This window comes from Osmerus eperlanus, chromosome 4 (assembly GCF_963692335.1).
Source record: "Osmerus eperlanus chromosome 4, fOsmEpe2.1, whole genome shotgun sequence".
NCBI classification, from domain to species: Eukaryota; Metazoa; Chordata; class Actinopteri; order Osmeriformes; family Osmeridae; genus Osmerus; species Osmerus eperlanus.
The window spans coordinates 15,523,571-15,551,086 of record NC_085021.1 but is presented as its reverse complement, the minus strand read 5'-3'; the positions used below and the strand labels follow the sequence as shown (position 1 = coordinate 15,551,086).

Sequence of the window (27,516 nt, the reverse complement as noted above, 5' to 3'; positions counted from 1 at the left end):
TTTAAAGGTTGAATGGTGTCTCTAGCTGAAAGTAAGCTGAAGTAGTTACGTTTGAAAGAGGAGGAAGCTTTTTAATGATTTGAAAGGATTTACCATTACTTTTAATGGGAGAATAATTTGCACAAAAACCTTAATGTCTTAAAAAGTATAAAAGTAAGAAATACCAAAAGCCATAGCCATCATCTCCTGAAGGAGCTGAACGTTTTGATACAAAAGTTGTAGGAATCGGTTAAAGTATGCAGAACGAGTTAAAGGCCAAAAAACGGCGGAAGAACTGAGAAGTTGAAAAGCAATAGTGAGAATGCTTAACAGCATTCTCACAATAATAAAGAGAAACAGGAAAACAATAGTGAGAATGCTTAACAGCATTCTCACAATAATATATATGTGAGAGAACAAAGGTTGTGCTCTCGCCGAAGGCTTGAGCACACCCAATTATGAACAAACATTCAATCTTTCTCTCCATTGTAGCATGTAGCCTAATTAGTCTACTCTTCCAGTGGACACAGTACTCTTTGGCGTATATAAATTCCTCTGAGAGTTTTGTCCCTAATACCCCATTTACTGTGTGAGTGTGTGGGCTTTCAGAGCGAGACTAATTAATTTCTGACAGTATGAGGAGGAAGGAAAGACAGGGCTGTGTGTTGGTTTGGGAAAAACCCAGGAGACCAGGGCAGAAAAGTAGGGTAACAATATATACTAGTGCTTCTTTAAAACTTAGGGTGCACAATTAACCAAGCAAAACCAAACTTCACAGGTTTCACTATCTGATACTTTTTCCAATTAGCCGGGGAAATGTGCTGCTAAACACAATAGCAATAAAAAAAAATGAAGCAATAAAAAAATGAAGCAATAAAACACTTCTCTCAACAAATCCAGAATGTTCTCACATCATAGTGACAGAAAGTAGGATACATAACCATATACAGTATGAGATGTTTCCCTACATGCAACATAAGGTACTTTCTTAAAGCAGCAGCCATACTGCCACCTCATGGTTACCAGCTGTAATTGCATAAATGCCTAATCCTAACAAACCTGTCAACATGAATCACTGAGTTACACATGAGAGGCAGAAGATATGTGAATATAGAAGTGTTTAAAAATTAGACACCACACTCACATTAAAATATCCAGATATCAGGTAGGTCAAATATAAATGAAAAATCCCACCCACAGCCCTAGTGCAAAGGATTATTTTAAGCATTAAACAGCAGTTTGTTCATATACTGAACATGACTGGATTAAAAGGAAAATGGATAGTATTTTAGACCCAGCACACCCAGCCAGCAAAACTGGCTACATGTGTCTTCACAGTGTTAGTTTCTAAAATGTTTCTTTTCACTATGCTTGTGAAATTATAAACAGCACATCACTGATGGCAGATCAAACAGATACTCTAGTCTACAGGACAGAATGACCATTATGATAAGATTATCAAGCATGCATGACACATCTCGACTGCTTTATCAACCGTAGCATCCTCACCTTTGGTCCTTCCTCTGATGACTCCAAGCCGGCACCTGAGGGAGAAAGAAAACATCCTCCGTCTGCTTCCTGCAGCCCGTGGTCCTTTCCTCCTGGAGTCTGTCTGAGGCAGGGCAAAGGTGAAAGTCTTAGAGTTGCTACATCCCTTTCCAAAAACGACTCTGGTGGCCATGTTCCTTGCCTAGATCTTTTCTTTGTTCCTTTCTCTCGCACAGCCTCAGTCCTGCTGTCCACACAGCTCACACCCTAACTGGAGGTCTTCCAAAGCTGTCAGGTGCATCCAGGTCAGTCTCAACATGATAGAGCATCACAAGTATAAGAGGGAGACAGGTGTAGGGACTTAACTCATCAGCCACACGTATCTCCATAATCACGTCTTTTTCCTCGTTTCGTGTCCGGCACAAAGGAAACAGCTGAATGTATATTTTGCTTTTCTGGCGTCTAATAAGGGCAGATGGAACAGTGCTGATGGCTGCAGAGATGACACAGCTTGCCAGACAGAATGCAATGGAAACTTACTCCCTGGGAAGCTGGCTTAAGGCTACGCAGGGAACTGAAGGCAGTACAAACAATTGGATAGGTAAAAAAAAAAAAATTGAAATCAAACAATCACACAAAACTAACAGAAGACTCATCTCACCTAAACGGGAATACTTCAGTCTTATCAAAATACAAATTAAGTAGTGATGAGTTAAAGTATACGGTACTTTTAGAATTTTTGTAGATGGAAAACACTTAACTAAATTCTAAGTGTTTCGGTTATGACATAAGCAGCCTGGATCACCACAGGGAGCTGGCATGGAAGGTACCACAAACTTAGACCCTCAACATACAAACAAACAATGCTTGTCATGTACACACTGCAACCAGTAGAAAGGAAATACATTTCAACATTCAGAGTGTAATGTTAATTTCCCAACAAAATCACAGGTGACAGAAAGATGCTTTGAAAGTTGATTACAAAAAATACTAGACAAGATTCAAATTTTTAAGTTGTTTTATTGACAATATAATGGCTAGATCACTCGTTCTCCTCGCTGCGGAGCCTGGCGTTGGGGTTGGTGATCTTGATAGCAAGCTGGGCTGCCCTCTCCACAATCAGCTTCCTGTTCTTTGAGGAGACGTTGTGGGCGATCTCTGCACAATGGGTCCTAGGCAGAGACAGGAACATTGTGAAGGTTAGACATGATGCAGGTATAATAAAACACTAGCATTTAAAAGATTGAGTGGTGGACACAGCAGGAATATGGGGTTGAGAAAGAAAGCGCCAATTTAATTTCTAAATGCCAGCACAAAATAAACTTAGGTAAACAACACAGCCGCATTGTCTAGTTTCAGTTCAAAGGAGACAAGAGGGACATGAAGGACCGTTAAGCTTCCAACTGTGGATTGAACCAGGACAATATGATCCTAGGGTCTGACATGTATACAGAGCATTAACTATTGTAATGATGGAAAAGCTTTACTTTGGCCTCAGTCATTCCTCACAATGAATCTGTTCTACTACATCACATCTTGCAGAGACAGTAGCACATAGACCCTCTCAATGTTATAATCCTCCACTCCATTAAGATTACGGAATTTGACATTGGTTTTGACCATCAAACACCACTTTAACAGGTTAGTTGCCAACTATACTCAATGCTTTTTGGTTCTTATCTGATGAAGGTTTACCAAAAAAGGAATAAACAAGAACTTACTTGTTGCTCATCATGAGGACCTCAAGCTCCTTGATGTTGTGCACCAGGAACTTCCTGAAGCCAGAGGGAAGCATGTGCTTGGTCTTCTTGTTGCTGCCATAACCGATGTTGGGCATCAGCATCTGACCCTTGAACCGCCTGCGGACCCTATTGTCAATACCTCTGGGTTTACGCCAGCTTTTCTGGAGGGAAAAGAGCAAGTTTAAGGTTGTAGATTTATTTTCCATCAAATCTGATACATTTTGTATGTCCTAGTTTGCCATTGTCTGGGACTGTATAGAAAGAAAAACTTAGAACAAAGCTACAAGGACTACCAACACTAGAACTTAAGTTTGAGAAGAAAACTTACAGCAATCTTGACATATCGGTCAGACTGATGGCGAATGAACTTCTTCGTCCTCTTTTTAACAATCTTGGGCTTGGTGAGAGGTCTGAGGGCTGCCATGGTGACTGAAAGATGTAATTGGAAGAAAAATATTGGCCACAGGACAAGCAAACAACCTCTATTACTCAAGAAACATGTCCTGATATTGCCAAATAGCTACACATTTTAATCTAGTGGCATCAATTGCATCCTTCCTAAGATGCAGTCAGACTTACAGGACTTTCACATATTTGGAGTACATCACAACACAAGTTATATCAACTATAACGGCACTAGTAGCCCGCTTTCTTTTGCAGGCCGTCTCCTGCATAAGGCTAGCTAACGTTAGCTACGGTACTAACAAGCTATAGTAGACTATTTATTGAGCTAACTAGACTATGTTGCTAAGGTATCGACCGTGACAGTAGATTTGCGGTTCATGTAATATCAGGAAGCCAACTACGTGTTGTCAGATAGGAGTTCATTTCACATTTCAAGGTCCTTCTGACTTGAAAGCAATTTCGTTAGTGAACAGTCTGTGTGTGGTGGTTATAGCTAGACGAGTACGCTCCTCAGGCAATGGCTGAGATGCTTTACATGGCACTCATGGAGTCGATCAAAACAGAGGAGTTTGCCCCAAGAATAACCGATCAAAATGCCCATTTGTAACACATTTCGAGCACAAAACATGACTCTCATATGTTACTTGTTTTGAAAAACCTTCTAAAAAGATAGATGGACATAGATTTAAATCACTCACCCGCCGGTGTGAACTGAAAAGAGACTCAGCTTCAGCGGAAAAGGAAGAAAAGGGCTTCCGGAATTGTTGCAAAGCACTATGGGTACGGCGCTAGAGAATTACAAGAAACAAATCCTTCGTGTAAATATGAATCCGTCTTGAAATATATTCTATATCTGACAAGTGGTGCATTCTAAATGAACAGAAAGTAGGCTACTGTAATAGATGTAAAGTGACGAGTGCAAAAAACACGAGTAAAAAAGAATAATATAAGCTCAGTGAGTGAACGAGATGAGTTATATCAGTGCAGAATTCAGAATCAGAATTGTTTTTTATTCGCCATGAAAGTTTGCACAGACAAGGAATTTACTTTAGCCATCATCGGCGCCATCTAACTTTCAACGTTACAACGTTCCTTGCTCATGGAACCCTCTGGCCTTGGTGCAGAATAAAGAAAATCTTCCTTGTAGGCTATAACCTACATACACTTTACTTCATTCCAGTTCTCATTCTCAGTTAATATTTCATCCTGTCAAAAACTAATCTAGAAGTCGCATGGGATATACAATTGAAAACCTTTGAAAAACCATTTGATACGGTAGGCATATAGGCTATAGGCTGTTTTATGGTTTAAAAAAAAGGGTAGTTCTAACTATATAGGCTACTCGATCCTTTTATGGAAATTGGTTTGAGTTGCTAACCTCTTTAATTATGTTATTGTATTTTAACCTCCTCCCATATCATGCGCAGAGAGCCTCTGTATAGCGGAAATGTTGCGACGAACCTTAACTTTGAGCTGCGTACTAAATTAAGTCTTTAACGTGTTGATAAACTGAGAATTATTATTATTATTTAGGCCTACCTTTTGTTATAGGATACTAATGAAAAAAGCCTACGTCTTAAATAGGAAGCGTTTGGTATCAACTCAACCTGTTGAGATTTTGAACTGTTCTGAGGCTACTCTAACTGAAAATCACATGATCGTAGCGCGTTTTATATCCTAACTTTTTTTTATAAATCTATATGGGAATATGGCGGGCACAGCATCTGTAAGGTGAGTAATCTATTATAACGGAGGTAGCCTATTGTTTTTTCAGTTTGTTTGTTTCATCTTTTTCGTTTACAGTTCCGTTAAGTTTTGGGTTCTAAGATCGGGACTACAACATTTTCTTTACAGTGGTTATGGGGCTTGCGGAATCAGTAATCCTGGATATTTACCAGCAACGGATGGGCCACCAGGTAAACTAACCTATCTAATTTAATCTATAACTGGACCATCAGTCGATTTTTCGTGAATTTAGTTTTTTCTTGCAAATCAAACACATTCCATAAACTATGTTGTTGGGAGTGCAGGCAGGCTCTCAGCAAGCTCTCAGAGATAACGCGTCACACCCGGAAAGTATACGTTTCCGGGTGTGACGCGTTATTTAGCGCAATATAAAGTTTAGCAATAGTAGGATTTGAGCCAAAAAAGCATTTAGTACTACTTAAAACGTGTACTACTTCAATTAACTTTTTTGCACATTTTCAGACGTTTGTAGGCTGGATGTGACTTATGCATATTTAGTGATAGGCTCAGGGTTGTTAATTTGCTGGTTTACACACATCTATCAGTTCAAGTGGTTTTGCTACCAACAATCACATCATATGGAGGGACAAGGTGAGTCACACATATAAGTTACATTTACATGAGGTAGTTATAGGGTAAGTTATATGGTTAACATCCTTTTTATTGAAATATTGTAAGCTGTACAGAAAAAGGAAATGTATTTAAAAGCATGTTGATCACTTTTCATCTGTATTCCTGACAGTGTTTCCAATCCGTAACTGGTTGGTCTTGTTCTTTCAGAATTGTTTGCTCCACCGACCATGCCAAGCCCCAGTGCTCCCCCAGCCAGTATGTTTGACAGTGTGCCTGGTTATGAAGGAACAGTGTCCGGGGGTGGAGGTACAGAATGCAGCCGAATGGCCATTGTTGGCACACAAATGACTGGTAGTCATAAGGGATGATCACCTTTATCCCCTCTTCATGAAATCAAGGCCGTAGCCATGGAGTCAACATTGGGGGACACACATTTTTTAAAATTTATGATAATTTCGGACAGCATGCGTGGTTGCCTGTCGTAGCTTAGCACATTTACATTTTTATATCAAAATTTTGGGGGGACATTTTGACCAGATTTAAAAAAAATTATGATTACAGCCTTGCATGAAACCCTCGAGCATGAATGTGTTTCCCTGCATGTTTACTTAAGGTGGGTTCCTGCCTCCCCCAATGCCCTCCTTCCCAGTTCCTCGGCCTGAGCCCGGACCCTCTCAGCCAGACTGGAAGTAAGAGCCAGACTTGTGTTTTCTAATTGCGTTGGTGACATATAGCCATATAGAATACATGGTTATGTATTCATCTGATCACTGATTAATTTGTTTCCGATCACTGTTTCTTTTTATTTTTATTAATCTACTGTATATAATTGACTAATGATATTTTAGTGCTTATTTTGAACAATTATGTTATGTTCTTCAAAGTATTCCTTCTATCACTGAAGACCAAGCCAGGGAAGCTCTTACCATGTTTGTATCCAGTAAGTGCTGCTACAATTCAGCACCAGTCAAGGATGGTGTGATCACCAACATGGAGGCATTCAACACATATAGGGTAGGAGGGCTCTGTATTACCTCTAAGTCAAAAGTGGTCAAGCAAGTTTTCACTGACAATATTATGGTCACATCAGCTTTAGGCTCTCACATACATGTCTTACAACAATGCTGCAACATGGGCATTATCTAATTCGACTTCAACTAGATACAGGTGTAGCCTGAGCCATTCTACAAGGCGATAGTTTAAATAAATACACTAGATGGCAGCAGAGTTTCAGATATGAAATCATTCGTCAGATCTAGGGCATTACTGATATCCTTGGCTAAAGTTTGTTTTTAGCCTTTTTTCTTTTCTTTTGTAAGTATCGCCTGGAAACCTATACTGAGTCTAGATCGACAGAGTGGAGTCATCAGCCATACAATGGTACTGTAATATACAACTGGGTGTTGGTTTAACTCTGTAATCCAAGTATTCTACAGAACTGTGAAACGTTGATTGATGCATTTTATAATTTAAAAAATAACTTGCTTTCTAAGGGACATTTGAAAATGTACATTTTAGGACAACCAATTGATGCCTACTCCCAACCATCCCCTGGGCCTTGGGAAATTGCTGCGAAAACCCCCAGCTTCTTTCGTGATGAGAAGCAGGTGATCAAGGTTCCTTACACCTCATCTGTGAAGGTATTTGTCAATATAATTGGCTTGACTTATTTTTAAATTTGCAATCATTATGTGAGATACTCAATTATTTGTGTGGTGTGTTGTGCTTACTTGATTACATAAATTCAATCAACAGAACTGTCATGCCTGCGTTGGAATGGGACGAACTCCATGCACAGACTGTGCAGGTGCTGGAAGTGTGAGTGACTACTGCAATATATAACTTTTTAAACATGGATCAAAATAAGTGCAGAAAATATTTAAAATCTAGGACTGGATGCTATGATACCTACACTGTTCCTTTCTTACCATGTTTAGAAAGTCTGCTGGGTGTGCAATGGCTCTGGCCAGCGCCACGGAGAGGACAGATGCCACCATTGCAGTGGGAGGGGAAGGGTGAAGTAAGTATGAGTGACAACCAAAGCATTTAAGTGCTTTCAGAGACAGAATAGTGTGAACAAGTTTCATAATTAATTTTCTGTATTGTTGGCCTTTTTTTGTATTTGTTCTTTGTCATTACAGTTGTAACTTTTGTCATGGGAAAGGGTCAAAGGAATGTAAAAGCTGTCATGGCCGAAGACAGCTTTTGGTGTTCATCAACCTAAATGTGAAATGGTAAGAAGGCAAAAATGGAATTTGTCTGGATCTAGTAGACCTTTGTCTTCAAGTTTGGGATTGTTCCAGGAAAAATAACACTGAAGACTATGTGGTGGAGCAGTCAAGTGGATTGCATGTGGCCAGCCTGAGCGGTGTGTCTGGAAAGGAACTATTCAGGGACACTCAGTATATGGTAAGAAAAATGTGTACTGTATCTGCTTGGTATGGAGCAGGAATAGATAAATGTTTGAAGATTACCTCTGACACTAAATTAATGTAGAATCTTGACCTTATCTTGCACTCCATACGCCATTGTATCGGGGTCACTTGCACTAACATATTGTTTGTACAAATTTTTGCCATTTTTTCTTATAATAACAGTAGGATTCCAACTGTGTTGTGCAGGTGTACCCAGTAATGGGATTCCCAGACCATGGAGTGGTAAATGCTGCAGAGCGCCTAGTCAAGGATCATCAGGTCAGATACTCCCAGACGTCACGGATTTTACAACAGGTGATTTATTTTTTATGATCTTCATTTGTATGTAATAATGTATCTTTGTGTATGAATTTAGCTTCTGATTGAACGGAAATACATCTGTCTCCCCGATCTCTGTCCTCTCCCATAGCGCCAGATCATTGAGTTGATTCCTATCACGAAGGTGACCTACAACTGGAAGGGAAACTCGCACATGTATGTTGTTTATGGGAATGAGTTGAAAGTTAGTGCTGATAACTATCCAGCTACCTGTTGCTGCACTGTAATGTAACAAGCCTCTTTGAAACAGAAGAAAATGGTATACAAAGAACAGTATTTAGTTATATCAGCAGGAAGTAGGGATACACAACCACACATCAGTTCACATGTGTGGTTAGTAACACACCAACAAATTGCCAGTGTTTTATTAATAAAACCGTGTCTAATAATTACCACTACCTGTTGCTGCACAGTTACAAATGGTTTACCAATACAAGTGAAGGATCTATAGAGAACTGCTTTTAGCATATATAACGTATTTCAACCTTACTTTAATCATACCTTGATTCTCTTAGTACTTAATACATCTAATGTATGAATGTTATTGTTATTCACTTACAATTGTTTACATTTTAAAATACACATTGCTATAACTTGCTTTGTGCTTTAGGTAGGTCTATTTAGAATGATTATTCTGATTAAATTCAGAATTAATTCTGTAAATCCCATCAATATGCAAAATGTTTGTGTCTGTATAGCCTACTGCAAAAGTACTTTTCTAATTATTATTCATGTGGTCGTAAATAAATGTAAAATAAGGCAAACTATTTAATTTATTTATTTTATGTTAGAGATTCCGTTTCATTCTTTTTCATTTTTGACCATAATAGTATGGTAATTTGGTTTCTGAACTGTGTAATTGTTATGTGTAGCTATGCACCGGAGTTCAGTGGCGAACCCTTTGCTACATAAAATGACTCATTTTCACAGCATTCATAACGTAAACAAAGCACAAGATTATAACCAAGTGGATACCTCGGTGAACTTTTTACATAATACCAGTAATATATCTTATTGTCTAAAAAGTTATTCATTTAGCAAATCTATGATAATAAACAGCCTAGTCAATGAAAGCGCACCGCAGGAAAACGCGTGATCCCCCCCCCCCAAGAAAACGTCATCAGAATTCGACATTGGTCGCTGAATTTATGACGCGGGGAACGTGTTCGCCATAAACGATAATAAACCGTGAACAAGGCTGTGCTAAAAGTAGTGACAACGAGGGGGCTGTAAAGCCTTTGAGTTTGTATTGTTTTCAACAATACACATATAGTTAGCTTCATTTTTTGTAGGGTTTAGACAGTTATATTGTGTGCAAGGAAATAAACTCGGCAAAAGCTTAGGAAAACTGAACAGAAGAAGAAGGTAAAGTTGCTAGGCTAGTTGCGCTACACTAATAGCTAGCCTGTCAGCCCTAGAAGGCTAACGTTAGCTAGCTATTCAACAAAGCTAGCGCCGTCATTGATCCAATTTAATTGATTCGTCAACTTTAGCTAGTTGTACAGTTTGTCACCCAAAAACTATAACCTCAATTTAGTCAGTATGGCTAGTGTTTGCAGTGTAGTGCAGCGATATGTGATATATGCTAACCTAGCTACGGAACACTGAACGTAGCGATCGTACTGACACATTGACACCAGTCACTATCCGACTACTGCCTTCGCTTATACCTGGCCACAGTAAAGAAGCTAGCTGGTCAGCATGCTATGCCACAGGCCATGTTCCGTACTCAATTACTTAATGGTAGACAACAGTCCAACGTGGACCTGTATGAAACGGAAACGTATGCTGCACAGACTTGCAGGACAAGAGAAGCTGTATCGCGGGTTTTTCAGACTGAGCTATGCATATGACTACATCACCTGTTGACAGTTGAAGTCCCTATGGTGCACTGCAGCTGTGTGTAGAAGAAGTAATGGTATTAGCGGACATATCTGCTTTATATACGCAAGGGATTTACAACTACGTTCTTTGGTCGAGCTGGTGAAATATATTTTCTGTTATCTTATAGTATCTTTTTGTAGGCCGCGCCATGGCGTCAGCATCTGCCAGTGTGGATTCCAAGGCAGAGCTGACTGCTTTGCTGGAACAGTGGGAGAGGGAGCAACAGGGCAGCACACAAGACCTGGTCAATATCCTCACCAAGTGAGTTTGTTACAAGTGATTTTCACATTCTTACCCAGTAAGAGTGTATGAATAAAAATAAGGACGGGAGTAGGTTTGCAGAAAATGCACTGGACACTTGTTTTACAACACACCTTGTTTTGATACAATTCTAGTTGTACCAATGAAAGAGTTGTATAAAGCAGTGCGATACATAGCTTAATGTCGCATTTTATTTTCAGAATCTCAGAATTGGTGGAAAGGGAAACGGAGGAATACCATAAAGCTGATCCGGATCCTTTTGATGACAGGCATCCTGGTATGGCAGGAGAGTTATTTTAACAGCATTATTGACATTGTTGCTAACTAAGTGTCTTAACATCCCCATCTTCTTTTCAGGGAGAGCTGATCCAGAGTGTGTTTTGGGACACCTTCTCAAGATCCTTTTCAAGAATGATGATTTCATGAATGCAGTGAGAAGTTATTGCTGGCTTAGTGAATTGTGTATACATTTCAAATGGATGTAAACATGTTAGGGACATAAACACCATTGCACAGTGCGATGCACACAGTTGATCTGAGTTGCTGGTTTCCTTTGCCTACCTAGCTGGTGAACAGCTATGTGATGACGAGCAGAGAGTTCTCTCTCAACACGTCCGCCTGTCGCCTGCTGCAGAACATCATGCCCGGCCTTGAGACAGCTGTGGTTTTTCAGGAAAAGGTATGCAAAGAAACAGTGTGCAGTTGACAGTGTCACTATGTTGACCAGAATTCTAACAGGATGTGTGTGCCTCTGTGTGACAGGAGGGCATCGTTGAGAGGCTGTTTAAGTGGGCCCAGGAGGCTGAACAGCCCCTAAGGATCTATGCCACAGGCCTTTTAGCAGGAGCCATGGAGAACCAGGACATCGCTGCCAACTACAGGGAGGAGAACTCTGTTCTGGTCAGTGTAGAAATTCTTCTCATTTACCCTCATGCCTCCTGTGTCTTTGAAAGGTAAACAAAGCAACAGAATTTGCTGCGTTGACTCATAGTTGTCTGTATATTTTTTTTTGTCAGAGACTAACCTCTGTCTTTCTGTCTCTCCAGGTGCCTCTGATGTTGCAGCGCCTACGTGAGCTTCAGGACAAGGATGCTGTGAACAGAAGGGAGTTTAAGAGGCCCAGCCCCCGGAAGGCCTTGGGTGAGCCATTGCTTCCTCTGGACGAGGAGACCGTTGACGGTGGTTTTGAGGACGGCCCCTTCACCCTGGGCAGGAACGGGCCCGAAAGGGACGAGAAGGGACCAGACGAGGTCAGATCGGAAAATGTGTTCACCGCCCGCGAGCCTGCGAATGACCTGTCTTTCCACCTTGCCTCTCTTCACAAGACCAGCAGCCGTGCCAACTCCACAGTTAAAACCATGATGAAGCCCGTCTCTGCTCCTAACTCCCTGATGCACTGTGACGTCTCTGACGGAAGGGCAGAGGGGAGCAGTCACCTGAAGAGGAGGGCAGAGAGGGAGAACGGGCGCAAGGCCAAACAGAAGCTGAACTTCTCACTGCCTGAGCCCGAAAGAAACTTTAACGAGCTGTCCAATAGCAGCTGGTCTGAAATGAGTCCATGGGTGATTGGGAACAACTATCACCTTTACCCTCTGACCCCAGAGATAGAGCAGAGGCTCATCCTGCAGTACCTGACTCCCCTGGGGGAGTACCAGGAGGTGAGCAGTCAATCACATGTTTGGAGGTTGATCCTAAGGTGTTAGTGCCACCTCTCAGTTGGTCCCGCTATGCTTTCAAAAGTAATTTTGAATTCCTTACGAGTGCATTTAAAATTCAATGGCTAAAATAACATGGAGTCTTGAGACTGTCTTGCTCTCATGAGTTAAACCTTACCTCTACATGTCAGTGTACTTTTAGTGTTGTAACATGGATATTTAACATTGCCCCAAAAACTTATTTTGGGGCTGTCTTGTGAGCATGAGGACCACAGACACACACTCTAAACAAACTAAAGCTTTAGAACTTATCAGCTAGACAGTTGAACATTTACAGTTTTATCGTGTGCATTTTTATTGACACCCCCACCCTTTTTTCCGTATAGCTCCTGGCTGTGTTCATGCAGATGGGGGCTCGAGAGCTGCTCATGCACTACATGGACCTAAAGCAGACCAATGACGTACAGCTCACCTTCGAGGCTCTCAAGGTACCTTTCCTGCCCACTCGCCTTGACAAGCTCCAAAATGCCTCCAGATTCGGTCATTCATAGCGAGTTTCGTCCTGTGAAAGGCTTTTAATTGGATACTTTTTGGAATCCCTTTCTCCGTCCAGTACCTGGCCTCTCTGCTCCTGCACAAGAAGTTTGCAGCAGAGTTTGTAGCTCATGGGGGGGTTCAGAAGCTGCTGGAGATACCCAGACCATCCATGGCTGCCACGGGGGTGTCTCTCTGTCTCTACTACCTGGCCTACAACCAGGATGCTATGGAGCGGGTACAATACCACACACATCCATTATATACACATCATTCATACATTAAAGCTTAATATATATTATATTTTTTCTAATATAATATAAACAATTGTATGTTGTGTGTCTCCGTGTCCTGTGTTTGTCTGTGCACCCCAGGTGTGCATGCTTCCCCATTCGGTGCTGTCTGATGTGGTGGGCTACACCCTGTGGCTGCTGGAGTGTTCTCACGCGTCAGGCTGCTGCCACGCCACCATGTTCTTCTCCATCTCCTTCTCCTTCCGAGCCGTGCTGGAGCTCTTCGACAGGCAGGACGGCCTCCGTCGCCTCGTCAACCTGGTATGAACTCTCTGGTTGTGTGTGTGTGTGTGGTTGTGTTGTTTTGTCCGTGTGTTCAACCGTTACCCGTTTCCAGATCAGCACGTTAGAGATCCTGAACCCTGAGGACCAGGGGGCTCTGCTGAGCGATGATGCCATCTTCTCCAGCAGGCAGACTGCCAAACACACCTGCATGGCCCTGCGGAGGTACTTCGAAGCCCACCTGGCTATCAAAGTGGAGCAGGTCAAGCAGTCCCTGCAGCGGACTGAAGGGGGCGCTCCCATCCACTCCCAGCCTTACTACAAGGTAGGTGGGGGGAAGCTTATGGGATTGAATTTCCCCCACATTTAGTTCAGTCTTCTTAATAATGTAGCGTTTGACCTCACTGTAGACTGTGTCAGGTCACCACTGATCAGCCCGTTTGCCATGTCCCCCAGGCGTGCAGCTACACCCACGAGCAGGTGGTGGAGATGATGGAGTTCCTGATTGAGTACGGCCCAGTGCGGCTGTACTGGGAGCCAGCAGAGGTCTTCCACAAGCTGTCCTGTGTGCAGCTCCTGCTGCAACTCATCTCCATCGCCTGTGACTGGAGGACCTACTACGGCAGGTAGGGACATGTCCTCTCTCTCTGATCAACCCCTTTGTGTGTGTGTGTGTGTGTGTGTGTGTCTAGGATTAATAAGTTGCGGGATATCTTTCATGGATTTCCTCGCTTGGACTGATACCTTGCATCACAGTATTTCGGATGGATTTTTTCCTCCACAGGAGTGATACAGTGCGCTACGCCCTGGACATCCTGAGCATCCTGACTGTGGTGCCTAAGACCCAGCTGCTGATGGCTGAGTCTGTGTCGGTGCTCTCCGACGAGGGGGGCGCCACAACCTCCATCGTGGGTACGTCCACTGGGCCCGCCACAGGGGGTCCCTCCAGAGACACAGCACAGGGCCTTGGTGTCGCCAGCGGAGAAGCACTAAAGGTCTTGTCCCGGTCTCCCCTCAGGGATGAGCATAGTGCTGTTGGTGGCGGAGGGGGAGGTGTTCGTGAACGACGCTGAGATCCAGAAGTCGGCCCTGCAGGTGGTCACCAACTGTGTGTGCGCCCCTGACAAGCGCATGTCCAGCATCGGCAAGTTCATCTCGGGCACGCCTCGCCGCCGCCTGCCCCAGCAGACCAAGACCAGCGAGAGCGTGCTCACCAAGATGTGGAACGTGGTCCAGTCCAACAACGGCATCAAGGTAGGGGGGGGGGGGGGGGGGGCAGCTCTGGCCCACTGTCAAACCTAGTGAGCCACACACTGCTCAGTTGCTAGTTTAGATTTCTACAGCGATTCGTCAAATCCACTGATGCCCTGGTTTGTGCTGCCACGCAGGTGCTGCTGTCCCTGCTGACGGTGAAGATGCCCATCACAGACGCAGACCAGATCCGGGCCCTGGCCTGCAAGGCGCTGGTGGGCCTGTCTCGCTCCAGCTCCGTCAGGCAGATCATCAGCAAGCTGCCCCTGTTCAGCAGCGGACACATCCAGCAGCTGATGAAGGAGCCCGTGCTGCAGGACAAACGCAGCGAGCACGTCAAGTTCTGCAAGTTTGCCGCCGAGCTCATCGAGCGGGTGTCTGGGAAGCCCCTGCTGATCGGCACGGACGTGTCTCTGGCCTGGCTGCAAAGGGCCAACGTGGTAGCCCAGTCGAGGATATCCTTCCCTGAGAAGGAGCTGCTCCTTTTGATCAGGAACCACCTAGTGGCCAAAGGCCTGAACGACACGGCCACCATCCTGACCAAAGAGGCCGACCTCCCCATGGCTCTTCTGTCCCACCCTTCCTCCAGCACCTTCCCCCCCGTCACTGTCCCTCCTCCCCCTGTTTCCCCCGCCACCGCCCTTCCCCGCACCCCGCGGCTGGCCAATGGGGTTGCGGCACGCCTCGCGAGCCTCGCCTCCCATTCGTCAAGCCCACTGTCGGTCCACCCCCAGCCCCGCCCATCTACATCACAAGCCCTCGTCGCTCCTCCCTTGTGTCCCTCCACGTCCGGCCCTCACCAGAGCAACGGCTCGCCCCTCATCGGGCGGATCGTGTTCACGCGGGAGCGCCCGTCGCCGTGCGGCGTGGTGAGCTGCAAGAAGCCTCGGGTGCTGAGGCAGAAGTCCGACCACGGGGCCTTCAGCCAGAGCCCCGCCATGAAGAAGCAGCTGGACCGACACCTGCCCTCCCCCCCCGCCCTGGACAGCATCATCACCGAGTACCTGAGGGAGCAGCACGCGCGCTGCAAGAACCCGGTGACCACCTGCCCCCCCTTCTCCCTCTTCACCCCGCACCAGTGCCCCGAGCCCAAGCAGAGGCGGCAGGCGCCCACCAACTTCACCTCCCGGAACACGCGCAGGGTTGTTTACCCCAAATACGGAGGGGTGGACGGGGGCTGCTTCGACAGACACCTCATCTTCAGCAGGTGAGGCCCCGAACCGCGCACGTCTGGAACGCTTTCGTGGGCACGGTGGATCTAGGTTGTCTCCTTGCAGGCAGGGCGCCTGTTTCTTTTTTTCCCATCATAAGGGATGAAGAAATCGTCCTAGTTTCCACTTTGGTGATGGGTCCCCACCCCCTCTCGCCCCCTCCTCTCCCCAGGTTCCGGCCCATCTCGGTGTTCAGGGAGGCGGATGAGGACGAGAGTGGCTTCATGTGTTGTGCCTTCTCAGCCCGCGAGCGCTTCCTGATGCTGGGCACGTGCACGGGCCAGCTCAAGCTCTACAACGTGTTCACGGGGCAGGAGGAGGCCAGCTACAGCTGCCACAGCTCGGCCATCACTCACCTGGAGCCGTCCCGGGTCAGTAGGATCAATACCCGGCGCCTCGGGGCCACCTCTCCGGCGCCCCTCTTATTACTGCGGTCGGTGCGTGCCCTTATTGATCTTATTGCCCTTATTGATCTGTTGTTTATCTGGTCTCCTCATTAGGACGGCTCTCTGCTGCTGACGTCGGCGTCGTGGAGTTTCCCTCTGTCTGCGCTGTGGGGCATGAAGTCAGTGTTCATCATGAAGTAAGTGACAGCTCTGACCCCCAGGAGCACAGCTCTGACCCCCAGGAGCACAGCTCTGACCCCCCAGGAGCACATCTCTGACCCCCCAGGGGCACATCTCTGACCCCCCAGGAGCACAGCTCTGACCCCCAGGAGCACAGCTCTGACCCCCCAGGAGCACATCTCTGACCCCCCAGGAGCACAGCTCTGACCCCCCAGGAGCACAGCTCTGACCCCCCAGGAGCACAGCTCTGACCCCCCAGGAGCACATCTCTGACCCCCCAGGAGCACATCTCTGACCCCCAGGAGCACAGCTCTGACCCCCCAGGAGCACAGCTCTGACCCCCCAGGAGCACAGCTCTGACCCCCCAGGAGCACAGCTTTGACCCCCCAGGAGCACAGCTCTGACCCCCAGGAGCACAGCTCTGCCCCTCTTATATAGACACAGAGCCGGAGGACATGTCCCCTCATTCTCCTATAGGAAGATCACCAAGCTGCCAGGCTGACTCAAACAATGTGGAAACTGTGCTTGTGAGCAGTGAGGGTTGTTCAAAACATCCCTGGCCCAAATGATCAGATTTTCACAGAGTAGACTGCTTTGTATAGGGACTGTTCTTGCCTTTTGTGTGGTTTCCTCTTCCCAGTGGTACAGCTGCTCCATGCTATTGGGAGCTGGGAGCGGACATGCTGTTTAATTATGCACTCTTAACTGCCCCGGGGCTGAAATCTTCACTTGATGGAACACAGGCAGTGGCTCATTCCCCCACAGTTTAACCAAACTACACAGGGATTTGGGACTGAGTCAGAGCAGCGTTCTGCTGTCCTCATGTAACTCGTCTGGCAACGTGATTGAAAACATTTTAGCTTTACTTTCATCTGATGGAAGAGAAGGTTTTTCAATTAGCAGTGTTCTGTGGAGTTGACTAGTCCATACTCCATGCTAGCAAACACTAATGCCAAATAATTAATCACAAATGTGTTCAACCCAGCTAGTGTTGTTCTCTAACTCCACCAGCCCTAAGGATTTTAAAGGACCGTCAGAAAATGTATTAAAACATGCTTTTTGCCTCTAGGCATTCCTTCCTAGATGACCATTACGTGGAGTTTAGTAAACTTTCGCAGGACAGAGTCATCGGCACAAAGGAACACATCGCTCACGTAAGTACCCCGGCTCGTCACAGAACCACACATATCAAAACCCCCCACATCGCTTCTATCGATCAGGTCAGTCATCGAAATCTTCCTGTGGCCTTCCTAGATCTACGACATCCAGACAGGCCTGAAGACGCTGACCCTGAACAACCCTGACCTGGCCAACAACTACAAGAGGAACTGCGCCACCTTCAACCCCACAGACGACCTGGTGCTGAACGACGGCGTGCTGTGGGACGTGCGCTCGGCCCAGGCCATCCACAAGTTTGACAAGTTCAACATGAACATCAGCGGGGTGTTTCACCCCAACGGCCTGGAGGTCATCGTCAACACGGAGATTGTATCTTTCATGTCACATTAGTGTGTGTGTGTGGGGGGGGGGGGGGTAAAGATTTTTTGTTTTTACTTCACTTAAAAGCTTGTTTTGCCCCAGGGTTATAAATGTATGTGTTGTGTATTGATGATGTCAGCTTTGGTTTACAGCCATATGAAAGCTAAGAGTGATGTAGTCCTTAACAGTCATGTCAGTGGGACTTGCGGACCTTCCACCTCCTCCACACTGTCCCAGCGCTGGACCAGTGCAGGATCGTCTTTAACAACAACGGCACTGTGATCTATGGAGGTAGGCCTCATCCCTCTTGGGAGAGAACACCGATTTGGAAGCTTTCACATGTTCAGCCCCTGCGTGAGGGAGAGGGCTTCTGTGGGAGAAGTGTGTGTGTGTGTGTGTGCGCGTAATAACGTTTGGCAGCTCCAGTGTGTTTGTGTGTGTCTTGCCGTGCTGGAGGCTGTGTGTCTGTGGGGCCGTGTGGGCAGGGAGAGGTGTGAACAGGGCCTGTAGAGGTGTGCGTTTCATGCCACCAGGTCCTGCTCAACCATATGGGCAGGAGGCTCAGCACTGGGCTGGCACTTGGGGGACCAGCTGGTTCACACAAGCTCACTGTCAGAGCCATGTGTGGGACCGGCTCCACATGAGCAGCCTCCGTCCATGTGCCTGCTCATGTCTGGGTCTGGTCGCTCTTTATGCAACTGGTACCATGTATCTATCTGGCCATCAGTCTCCATCCCTACTGTGACCAGTGGAGGAGTTCTCTGCAGCCTGTTAACACGCGTGTGTGTGTGTTACAGCCATGTTACAGGCCGACGATGAGGATGACATGATGGAGATGCAGATGAAGACTCCCTTTGGCTCCTCTTTCCGGACCTTCAACGCCACAGACTACAAACCCATCGGTGAGGCCAACCCTCACCCAGCCCTAGTTTGAGCCTTAGCAGGTCATAACGCGGTGTGGCGTTCAGTCCCAGGTGGATGAGGTGGTGACTGACCCCCTGTTTGTGTCCACAGCCACCATCGACGTGAAGAGGAATATATTTGACCTGTGCACAGACACGAAAGACTGTTACCTGGCTGTGATTGAGGTGTGTCTCTAGTATCTGATACATGTGTCAATACAACGGTGTCTGTTCTGTCAGTGGTGAACAGAGCCTAAGAGGGCCGGGCGGCTGACATCGTACTGGACCGGTTTTCTGTCTGACCCTTCCCTCCCCCCCTCCCCCCCTCCCCCTTCAGAACCAGGACTCGGTCAACACAGACACTGTGTGCAGGCTGTACGAGGTGGGCCGCCAGAGACTGGCGGAGGAGGAAGAGGATGAGGAAGATCAGGTCAGGCTCTTCACCTCCGCTCACCCCGGCATGAGCCGCATGGCATCTCTCCGCCAGGCCTTCGTCAGCATCCTCTCTCTCTCTTCCTTCCGCCAGGAGGACGACGACCAGGAGGAGGACGACGATGACGACGAGGACGACTCTGACGAGGACCTGGACACGGACCCCCTGATCGCAGAGCTGGAGAACGACAACGGGGGCGAGGAGGACGAGGAGGACGGCAACGACGACTTCTCCCCCTCCGACGACGAGGAGGTGGCTCGTCTACTGGAGGAGGACGACGAGGACGAGGACGACGAGGATGACTCGGACGATAACGAGGAAGATGTGGACCTCGCAGCGGACAACAGTGAGTCTTGGTTTTGCCGACGTTGTCCGCAGTCTCAGACAGACTCGGAGATGTGATGCAGTACACGCAGGGCTGAAGTTCGTCTTATGTTTTGATGATGTTTGATCAGGGCATTTGAAACCAAAAATCACATCTCACCCGAAAGAAAAAAACAATGTTATGTTGTACTAGTGTATTCCAGAGAGAGAGAGAGAGAAAGAAAGATTGACAGAACTGAGAGAAAAGGGGAGAGATGGATGTGGAGAGCGTTCTCACTCTGAGGACATTCGGTTTTTGACTCGGCATTTTTATGCTGACGCAGTGACTTCTGCAGTATTCCCTGCCTGTTCTTTTCAACCCTCTGAACCTCTGTTTGCTTTATGTCTGTCACCCCAGCAGACAGCTCTGACAACTCATACCTTGAGGATGACATCATCCTATCCCTGAATGAGTGAGCTGCTGTCAGGAGCTGGGACAGAGGAGCTGGGACAGCGAGGACTGCGCCCCTGGCACAGCGCTGTGGGGACACGTGTGACACGGTTAGACAGACGGAGGAGAGCACTGCCAGTTCAACTGTTGGAGGCATTAACCCCTGAAGCAGGGGACCTGGGGAGGAGTGGACAGGAGGAGTAAGAGGTGCCAAAGGAGACCTCCTCACAGACCAGAGGGAGGACATCCTGGAAATGTGCAGAGTCCTTGAGGAAGGAAAACCAGATTAGTATATGATATAGTTTTCTATGACATGGTGAGCTTTGTGGGTTTAAAAAAGAAAAAAAGGAAAGGAAATGAAAAAAAAAATCTGTTTATGGCCTAATTTTCCAAGGTTATTTTATATTTTCATCTGACAAAGGAGTTCCACCTTTTGAACCCTTTGACCCCTTTGACTTTCCTCATTTCAGTCCATTTTAGTCCAACTAAAATAGACTGGATTTGTGAGGGATGAGCTGTCTCAGATTCATCTCTGCCTCCTCGCATATGGCCAGACATGGACTGACGTGTGGCGTTAGACACTCTCTGTAGCACGCACACATATGCACACGTTGCCAAGCGTCTAGCCCAGTGGAGCCAAACAGGACACATCCTCAGGGGCACCTCCACTCTACCAACATGTCACCATACAAATGTCCATGACCAAAATGTCACTTACAACGTGCCATCAAGACATATTGCCTCTGTGTTTCACTGTAGTCATAGGAATGGAAGAAATATGGTGCTCTTAAAAAAACTGTACACTCGATAATGAAAGTGTAAAACTGCTGACTTGAAGTGGGCCTATTGTTGGTACATGACATGACAAGGCCTTAAAGGTTGCCTTCCATTATTTAGTTGATTTTCAGTGATGAACAGCGTATTAATTAGGCTTTAATTGATATTGCTTCAGTGGACCTCAGGGCCGTGTTCTGATAGAGAGGAACATAGGCTTTATTTTCCGTTGAGTTGTATACGCATGGTGGGTGTTTTGAAAATTACAGCAAGCCTTTCTTATGCTTCATTTTACGCCACACATTGTGTTTTTTTTTTGGTCTTATCGAGTGCCAGAGACAGAACTTGAAAACTGCATTTGACACAACTGGTGCAGATTACAGTTGGTTTGCAGAGGTGGTTTGTTTTCATGTTGCTGTTGGATACTGATAGGCGGCTTGAGAATCTGTTTGAGGACAGCATGATCATCAAGCCATAACTTCTACAGTATGTGTTCACAACATGGCTTGCCAACATCGTAAACATTTCGTGATTGCTGTAGTTTATGGTTTTTGGATTGTTTGATATCATTTCAATATTTTGCCACCTCTGGTCTCTCTTTCATGTTGAGATAATTAAAAAATGTTGCTGTACAAAATGTATCAAAAGTATTTTTACTATAAATAAAATGAAAAGTCAAAGCTTTTTGTGTGTATGAGTAGTCCTTGAAAATGCCCATTCTTTACACATTCTTCAAACAGCCATCATTCAGTTGCTGTTATTGTAGCATCTCTGCCCACATACATCCAGGAGTTCATGGTTGCATCAGACACACAATATTCAGAAAGCTGTAAATCTCTGGAGGACTTGAAACTTGTTTTTTGGAGTATGACATGAGTACACTGGACATGTTTGTATAGGATTTATTAGAAAGCAGAACTCTGCATGTTCATGGCTAATATATGTATGCATCACATGGTACCTTATTTATAGGGATAATCACAGCTCTGTTGGGTAGTTTCTGAAGGTTATCATCAAATAGGCATGTTGCCTTCCCCAGACAAAATAATAATAGTGCAAAACACTAATATGTAAAGTATTTTGATGAAATCTGATATGGTGAGAGACACTGATGAGTGTATTTGAGCGTGGGAGAATTGGAGTGCTTATGTGAGTGAGTGTGTAGAACACTGGCAAGACTGAGAGGATGGATGTGTTATTCTGTCTGGGTAATAGTGCCAGTGGAGGCGATCATGTTGTCTGTAGAGTGTAGTGGGAGTGTAGGAGACAGATCCTGTGGACATGTAAGGGTGTGTGTCTGTCTACAGTAAGATTGTTATGCTTAAGACAGGCAGAGGGGATTGTGAGAGATATTTTGTTATATAGGTATTGTGTGTGTGTGGGAGAGAGAGGAAAAGGGTGAGAGAAGCAGATTGAAGGGATGTGTGAGTAGATGATTGATGAGAGGACTGGATGGGATTCTTATTACTACCTCCTCTGGCTCTTATTGTCTGCTGGAATGGGGAGTGTGGAAACTGATAGCAGCTTTCACAGTGTTAGGCAACCACAGTGCCCCATGCCTCCTTCTCACAGCCTCTCGCTCTCAGCTCGTGTACTCTGCCATGCCAGCTCAAATACATCAAAGAGAAGGGGCCCTAATTTAAGGGGCCCTGCTTGCTGCTGACAGGTTTCTATTTTGGAAAATTCGCATTAGCTCGAGTTAGCAGGCTGCACAGTTTGTGTCGAGTAGGAATCAAATGTCAACTAAATGTTTACTTTTTTTTTTACTGCAAATGGTAATGATCTAAGAATCATATTTAAATGATAAATAACCTCAGACTCAACCAGCTGTATGTGTTCAAAATCCCACCCACTGTATTCCTTACACCCAGGGCGCGAAGGGCGTCTCGCCCTGGGTGTAATTCAATGTAGAACCGCCACTGGGGCGTCGGGAAAGAATGCCTCTGATGTAAAAAGCCATAGATTTATTGGTCCAGACCCGAGGCCGCAGATTAAATCAAGAGGCACGTTGTCACCGTTTCTAGAAACCTGCCTGGTCGTCTCAACGCACTTGGATTGGATGCATCCGCCATGGCATTGTATCTGGGAGTGCAGTATAGATTTGCAAATACTTGACACATCAGTGTTGACAAATGAGTCATATGAGGACCATGGTGATGGCGCAGTTCATGGTATATTGCAGTTAACTCATATTTTCTGGCACCCCAAGACCAGTTTGGATCGGCAAACGATATTCCGATTGCTAATGACCGCCTATGGGGTTTGACTCAACCTCGCCTCCAACAGCCAATACGGCGTAGGCTATAAGATTATAGTCGATTAAGAACTGACTGGAGCGATAGGCTAATCACCATCTGGAAAATAAATTAATAATTTGTTGAAAAAACTATTCACGGTCCAGTCGAGATGTAGCTGCTGCTGCAATAATAGGCTAGCGTTCGGATATTAGATTACCGTGTGTGTATGTGTGTGTGGTAGGTAGGTGGACACAGACTGCATCAGACTGGAGACACGGCGCGGCGAACACACCGGGAGATAATAGAACAGGATCTCTACATCGGTGGTCCGTTAATACATCGTTTGATAACGATTTATATTAAGACATGTAGTTCGATGCAAGGAACAGGCCGTACATTCACCATAGTTTAAATTTAGCAGCATCTTTCCACAATATCGACAGAATGTGGCTTCATCGTCTGGAGGGAAAATAACCAAAAAAATCCAAATATGTGGATACCGACAGAAGAGGAGAAAATCGGAGTTGGTAAGATCTTTGTGTCGATCATTTGCTCGTTTTCAAAATGTTTTTAATTAGACTGCCACTCGTCTCGGCATGATTTTCATTTGAGTCTGTAGCATAATTAATAATAGGAAGCATACTGTTTTAATCTTTAGCTATGATATATTTTAATATAACCAGACATCTCAATCAGTTTGATTATAACCTATGAAGGTATAGGCTAATAATGGCTGAATACTTCCCAATGATGCCTGAGATGGCAAATCATTGCGTGGGTGATATCCTATTAGTCCTTGCCTCACTGTTACTATTGGCTTTTTAAATAAAAGACAATAACCGAAGGCTATTCCTCTTATTCGTGCTTCATTCTAGGCATTTTTGGATTTTGGTGTTTGAAATGCGTCAGTAGTATTGTAGCCTATGTAGTTAAGTGTTATTTGATTTGAGCATCACATTTGAAAAGGCGATTCATGTTGAAACCACGAGGGGGCAATGAGATTGCGTTCCTCCAACAGGTGTAGACTGTGTTTAGAGTCAGAGCAGCAGGCTATGCGTAACCTACCTGTAGACTAAGAAACATGCTTCAGCTTTAACTGTTGAGTTCTATAAAAAAAGTTTCACGACCACAGCATCACCCCCTTCATCCCCATGAGTATCTTCTGTGGATCGTATACATGCAACCTTTAGCCTATTCGAACCAACGATAAACAGTAGATATTTCTGCGCAATTTTCTAGGCTTTTGAATGAGTCATGTTGAATCTGTTGTGTCTCTCTGTGTGTTGTCACACACGCACACTATCCTTATTGCTTTTTCAATGATGCATTGAATTGTTTCGAAAAGGGTGACGATAGGCACCACATCATGGTGACTACTCTGGCTTCCGAGAAATCGATAACTGTATCCGAGTTCGAGAAAATCCCTACATGTTTGGCAAATGGGAGTGAAGCAACAGTTACACTGCTGTTGGCTACCCCTGCAATCTATCCTTCAGCGTTTTAGCTTACCACTGTCCATGGTGCTGAAGGGATAACATTCAGGTCAACAGGCCCGACCATTAATAATATCAATTGTGCATTATTATGTTCCTTTAGTAGCATAATATCATTCAGTAGACACAATTTGACATTGATTAGTGTGGGCTGTAGTTAAAGTCAGAAGTTGTTATACATGGAAGTGTCGTCCTTGATTGGAAGCATCCTTATATAGCACTGCAATGATCTATATGAAGCTAAAGTTATTTAAAAAACATAGGGTTTTGAAGTATCACACAAGGATAATATATTTATTACCTATCACCTACTGTTGGAACCTCTTATATACCGCTAAGTCCAACCTGACAGCTCCCATTTTGCTGTCCACTGATATATATATTTATAGCCTAATTTTGTCTGTCTTATCTTAATGAGCTCTGACAAACAGAAGAAAAAAAACATTTAGAGCCCACCTCATCCAATCTTAATGCCTTTATAACAATCACACTCTAATTACCGTTTGCTAGGTCTCTTTGTATTGGAAACAAGATAATGAATTGTCACTGGCTTTGTTCTCAAACAGTAGAACAGGTCAGAAGTACCCTTATGTGGTTTGGATATGACTAGATAGGTATTTGTTTAATTACATAACTTAAGGCTTCACTTGGCCCCATTAGAGAGTGCACTGGCCAGCCCTTTGCCCTGCACAGCAATGTGGATGGAACACATGCTACACAGCAGTCCAAGAGGTAATGGTGCAGCATTGAAACTCAATCACTAAAAGGTAAAGGTGAACAGTCTTTTAGTCTGATCATAGCTGTAAGCACCACATATACATCTTATATCTAGCTTTGAGTGGTATTTGAGAGATTAGCATTGTTAAGCATGATTTCTTCCTAGGTTTAACCAATAATACAACCATGGACAGGACACAGACAGCCAGTGTGTGTGCTTGTCTGTAGGTGGGCTGCAAAAGGTAATGGAAGGTACTGAGGGCGTCACTGGCTGGTCAGGTGACCATCATACTGCAGATGGGCTCCATAGTCAGACAGACATGGCACAGTCCTGGAATCAGAACTGACAAAAACCTCCCCTGTTCCCATTTCAGATATCATTAGGTTAGCAAGACCTGAGTGAGTGTGCATTCAGGCCATGTAGAGAAACATGACTCACTGGGCGAAACCCAAAGAGTGTTGTGTAATTTGTAACTTTGCCCTGTAAGGATCTGGGACAGGGTTACTCAAACTGGGGGAGTAGGACCTCTGGGGGCTGCCTGCTCAGTCACAATGCATTACAGAAATCACTAGAGGAACTCGTCTGGGATTTGGCTCATTGTAATCACCTGTTATACCAGTGAGGTTTTTCTCTGGGTCTTAAAGGATTGAGGAATCAATGAGGAACAGGAGTACAGTTTATATTACACTTCCCAGCCAGCATCACCACTATAGCCTCCACAGTGCCCAAATACATGAACAGTCTTTATTGTGATCTTAACAAGATGGAGCCTATACTATCCCTACCTCATGTTGACATTATACTTTTACTACAGATTAAAACTTGTTGCCCAATAGGCCATACTAAGGAATGTTGTTACCATGGTGAGCATAGTGTCTCATAGAGGAAGGATATGGTAGCATTCGCTGTTGTCTGGGAGGGTTTGATGTGTGCTGCCCTTTACACTGCTGTGTGTGTGTGTGTGTCTCGCTGTGGGTCATAGTACAGTACAGTATGTCTCTCTCAGACTCTGCACGTTCCCCTGGTGATGTGTGGCTACAAACCTGTTTTGTTTTGAAAAAAACTAACAAATTAAAACATTGTTGGTGTCAGCATATTTATCAAAATAATCAAAAAAATCTTGCAAATGTGTAATAGCCATAATAATGTGCTTTCTATTTTACACATGCTTTGGCTGACCGTCTTTTATAATTAAACAGGTGCATTGTAAATGTTAAACAAATCTATTTGCATGGCTGATTTAGCCAGAGGTCAGGATGACACGTACTGTAAGCCTAGATTCACTGGAATGAAGGACACATCAGTTTGTGTTTGTGTAAGCAGAGCCAACAATTAGAGAGTAGAGCAAAGACAATACTGCATGATCAAATATAAATTGTTCAAAATTGACCTTTTCTTTCTTATGTTATTACAATCCTAATATGGAGTAACATAACACATGTGATATGAGAGATGCAAACTCACAAAGTAACAGTTTTTCATTTTGTGTGTGTATGTGATTGAGATTGTGGTTTGTTTGTGTGTATAGATGCATGCTTGGCCTCACACACCTGGCCTCGATACCCCTTCTTTTCACACTGTGGGGAGCACAAAACTGCAGGATCTGCCTACTATCATCACATATTGTCATGTGGGCCTGCAGAAAACGCTGTTGTATTGTAAAAATAGCATCAGTGAGGATTTTTACAAAAATAGAGCTGTATCTGTATTCCAAGGTTGGGGAATTAGGGGGCGCATCTTAACAGTTTGCTTTATATTCTTGCGAGCTAATCCATGATTCTACTGTGGTTGAAGGAATTTTCCACTGAAAACACATTCTATTTGAATGTAAGCAACCCTGATTTGTTCTTGCATCTTGATCACATAACAGGCCTTGTAAAAATGTTCAGGCTATAAAATCTAGGCTATGTAGCCTATGCAGAGATCTTTATCTCTCACATTAGGTGGAATTAAATGTGTCCATTTATTCTTTCATTACTCCAAACAGACCCTTGTTTGTGCTGTTGATCTTTACCAAATAACCATTGATGTCTTTGAAGGCTCAAAATGCCTTGGTTTTGCTCATGCTAATCAGACTTACTGCCTGGTCTTACTCATGCCATCATCAGGATCAGTTTGCCACTGGACTGTGGCTGAGCCCCACAGTTAGCATTGTCGTGACAG

At 44.9% G+C, this 27,516-nt stretch overlaps 5 protein-coding genes across 10 annotated transcripts in view; 3 read left to right on the top strand and 2 right to left on the bottom strand.

Annotated features, from left to right (window-relative positions):
• Positions 1 to 1,888, bottom strand: part of LOC134019022 (glutamate receptor-interacting protein 2-like) — a 29,063-nt gene extending 27,175 nt beyond the window's left edge. The window contains exon 1 of one of the 3 annotated variants that reach the window (XM_062459501.1): positions 1,489 to 1,888. In XM_062459501.1, coding sequence (XP_062315485.1) covers positions 1,489 to 1,660 — 172 coding nt within the window. In that variant the 5' untranslated portion in view covers positions 1,661 to 1,888. The remainder of the gene's footprint in view (positions 1 to 1,488) is intronic. The other 2 variants (XM_062459500.1, XM_062459504.1) reach the window with 2 other exon arrangements.
• Positions 1,889 to 2,467: 579 nt separating this feature from the next.
• rpl32 (ribosomal protein L32) lies at positions 2,468 to 4,465 on the bottom strand. Its single transcript, XM_062459659.1, has 4 exons — positions 4,313 to 4,465; positions 3,538 to 3,638; positions 3,189 to 3,370; positions 2,468 to 2,639 (listed from the first exon to the last, which is right to left on the bottom strand). Exons 2-4 carry the CDS (start codon positions 3,631 to 3,633, stop codon positions 2,510 to 2,512), a joined length of 408 nt encoding a protein of 135 aa, XP_062315643.1. The 5' UTR covers positions 3,634 to 3,638; positions 4,313 to 4,465; the 3' UTR covers positions 2,468 to 2,509.
• A 534-nt stretch (positions 4,466 to 4,999) lies between these two features.
• On the top strand, positions 5,000 to 9,444 carry ssuh2rs1 (ssu-2 homolog, related sequence 1). Of its 3 annotated transcripts, none has more exons than XM_062459608.1 (13): positions 5,000 to 5,345; positions 5,469 to 5,530; positions 6,141 to 6,239; positions 6,547 to 6,622; positions 6,818 to 6,947; positions 7,253 to 7,313; positions 7,452 to 7,540; positions 7,689 to 7,751; positions 7,871 to 7,953; positions 8,075 to 8,167; positions 8,237 to 8,342; positions 8,555 to 8,662; positions 8,778 to 9,444. In XM_062459608.1, the coding sequence occupies exons 1-13, from the start codon at positions 5,323 to 5,325 to the stop codon at positions 8,916 to 8,918; spliced, it is 1,134 nt and encodes a 377-aa protein (XP_062315592.1). In that variant the 5' UTR covers positions 5,000 to 5,322; the 3' UTR covers positions 8,919 to 9,444. The 3 variants fall into 3 exon arrangements, with proteins under 3 accessions (XP_062315592.1, XP_062315591.1, XP_062315593.1); XM_062459607.1 differs by having other exon boundaries at positions 5,011 to 5,345; positions 7,452 to 7,573; XM_062459609.1 differs by lacking the exons at positions 5,000 to 5,345; positions 5,469 to 5,530 and adding an exon at positions 5,708 to 5,951 and having other exon boundaries at positions 7,452 to 7,573.
• Positions 9,445 to 9,862: 418 nt separating this feature from the next.
• On the top strand, positions 9,863 to 21,588 carry LOC134019014 (DDB1- and CUL4-associated factor 1-like). 2 transcript variants are annotated; one of them, XM_062459478.1, is made up of 25 exons: positions 9,863 to 10,051; positions 10,711 to 10,831; positions 11,032 to 11,108; positions 11,189 to 11,262; positions 11,397 to 11,510; positions 11,594 to 11,731; positions 11,878 to 12,489; positions 12,873 to 12,974; positions 13,100 to 13,258; positions 13,395 to 13,574; positions 13,651 to 13,860; positions 13,992 to 14,161; positions 14,320 to 14,447; positions 14,554 to 14,789; positions 14,924 to 15,993; positions 16,170 to 16,368; positions 16,498 to 16,580; positions 17,633 to 17,717; positions 17,818 to 18,051; positions 18,240 to 18,333; positions 18,840 to 18,944; positions 19,057 to 19,130; positions 19,282 to 19,374; positions 19,471 to 19,723; positions 20,102 to 21,588. In XM_062459478.1, exons 2-25 carry the CDS (start codon positions 10,719 to 10,721, stop codon positions 20,155 to 20,157), a joined length of 4,659 nt encoding a protein of 1,552 aa, XP_062315462.1. In that variant the 5' UTR covers positions 9,863 to 10,051; positions 10,711 to 10,718; the 3' UTR covers positions 20,158 to 21,588. The 2 variants fall into 2 exon arrangements, with proteins under 2 accessions (XP_062315462.1, XP_062315461.1); XM_062459477.1 differs by having other exon boundaries at positions 20,099 to 21,588.
• Positions 21,589 to 23,262: 1,674 nt separating this feature from the next.
• The window catches only part of LOC134019011 (dedicator of cytokinesis protein 3-like), a 32,196-nt gene continuing 27,942 nt past the window's right edge, over positions 23,263 to 27,516 (top strand). The window contains exon 1 of the mRNA XM_062459472.1: positions 23,263 to 23,669. Coding sequence (XP_062315456.1) covers positions 23,633 to 23,669 — 37 coding nt within the window. The 5' untranslated portion in view covers positions 23,263 to 23,632. The remainder of the gene's footprint in view (positions 23,670 to 27,516) is intronic.

Excerpts from the sequence above, each read along its gene's own strand:
- rpl32 (XM_062459659.1), bottom strand. The coding sequence starts at position 3,633 with ATGGCAGCCCTCAGACCTCTCACCAAGCCCAAGATTGTTAAAAAGAGG. Across the intron at positions 3,371-3,537 it reads ACCGATATGTCAAGATTGCT|AAAAGCTGGCGTAAACCCAG; the intron begins GTAAGTTTTCTT and ends TTTTCCCTCCAG. Across the intron at positions 2,640-3,188 it reads GTCCTCATGATGAGCAACAA|GACCCATTGTGCAGAGATCG; the intron begins GTAAGTTCTTGT and ends GTCTCTGCCTAG.
- ssuh2rs1 (XM_062459607.1), top strand. The coding sequence starts at position 5,323 with ATGGCGGGCACAGCATCTGTAAG. Across the intron at positions 6,623-6,817 it reads CCCTCTCAGCCAGACTGGAA|TATTCCTTCTATCACTGAAG; the intron begins GTAAGAGCCAGA and ends TGTTCTTCAAAG. Across the intron at positions 7,574-7,688 it reads CTTACACCTCATCTGTGAAG|AACTGTCATGCCTGCGTTGG; the intron begins GTATTTGTCAAT and ends TTCAATCAACAG.
- LOC134019014 (XM_062459477.1), top strand. The coding sequence starts at position 10,719 with ATGGCGTCAGCATCTGCCAGTGTGGATTCCAAGGCAGAGCTGACTGCT. Across the intron at positions 13,259-13,394 it reads ACCAGGATGCTATGGAGCGG|GTGTGCATGCTTCCCCATTC; the intron begins GTACAATACCAC and ends TGTGCACCCCAG. Across the intron at positions 13,861-13,991 it reads ACTCCCAGCCTTACTACAAG|GCGTGCAGCTACACCCACGA; the intron begins GTAGGTGGGGGG and ends CATGTCCCCCAG.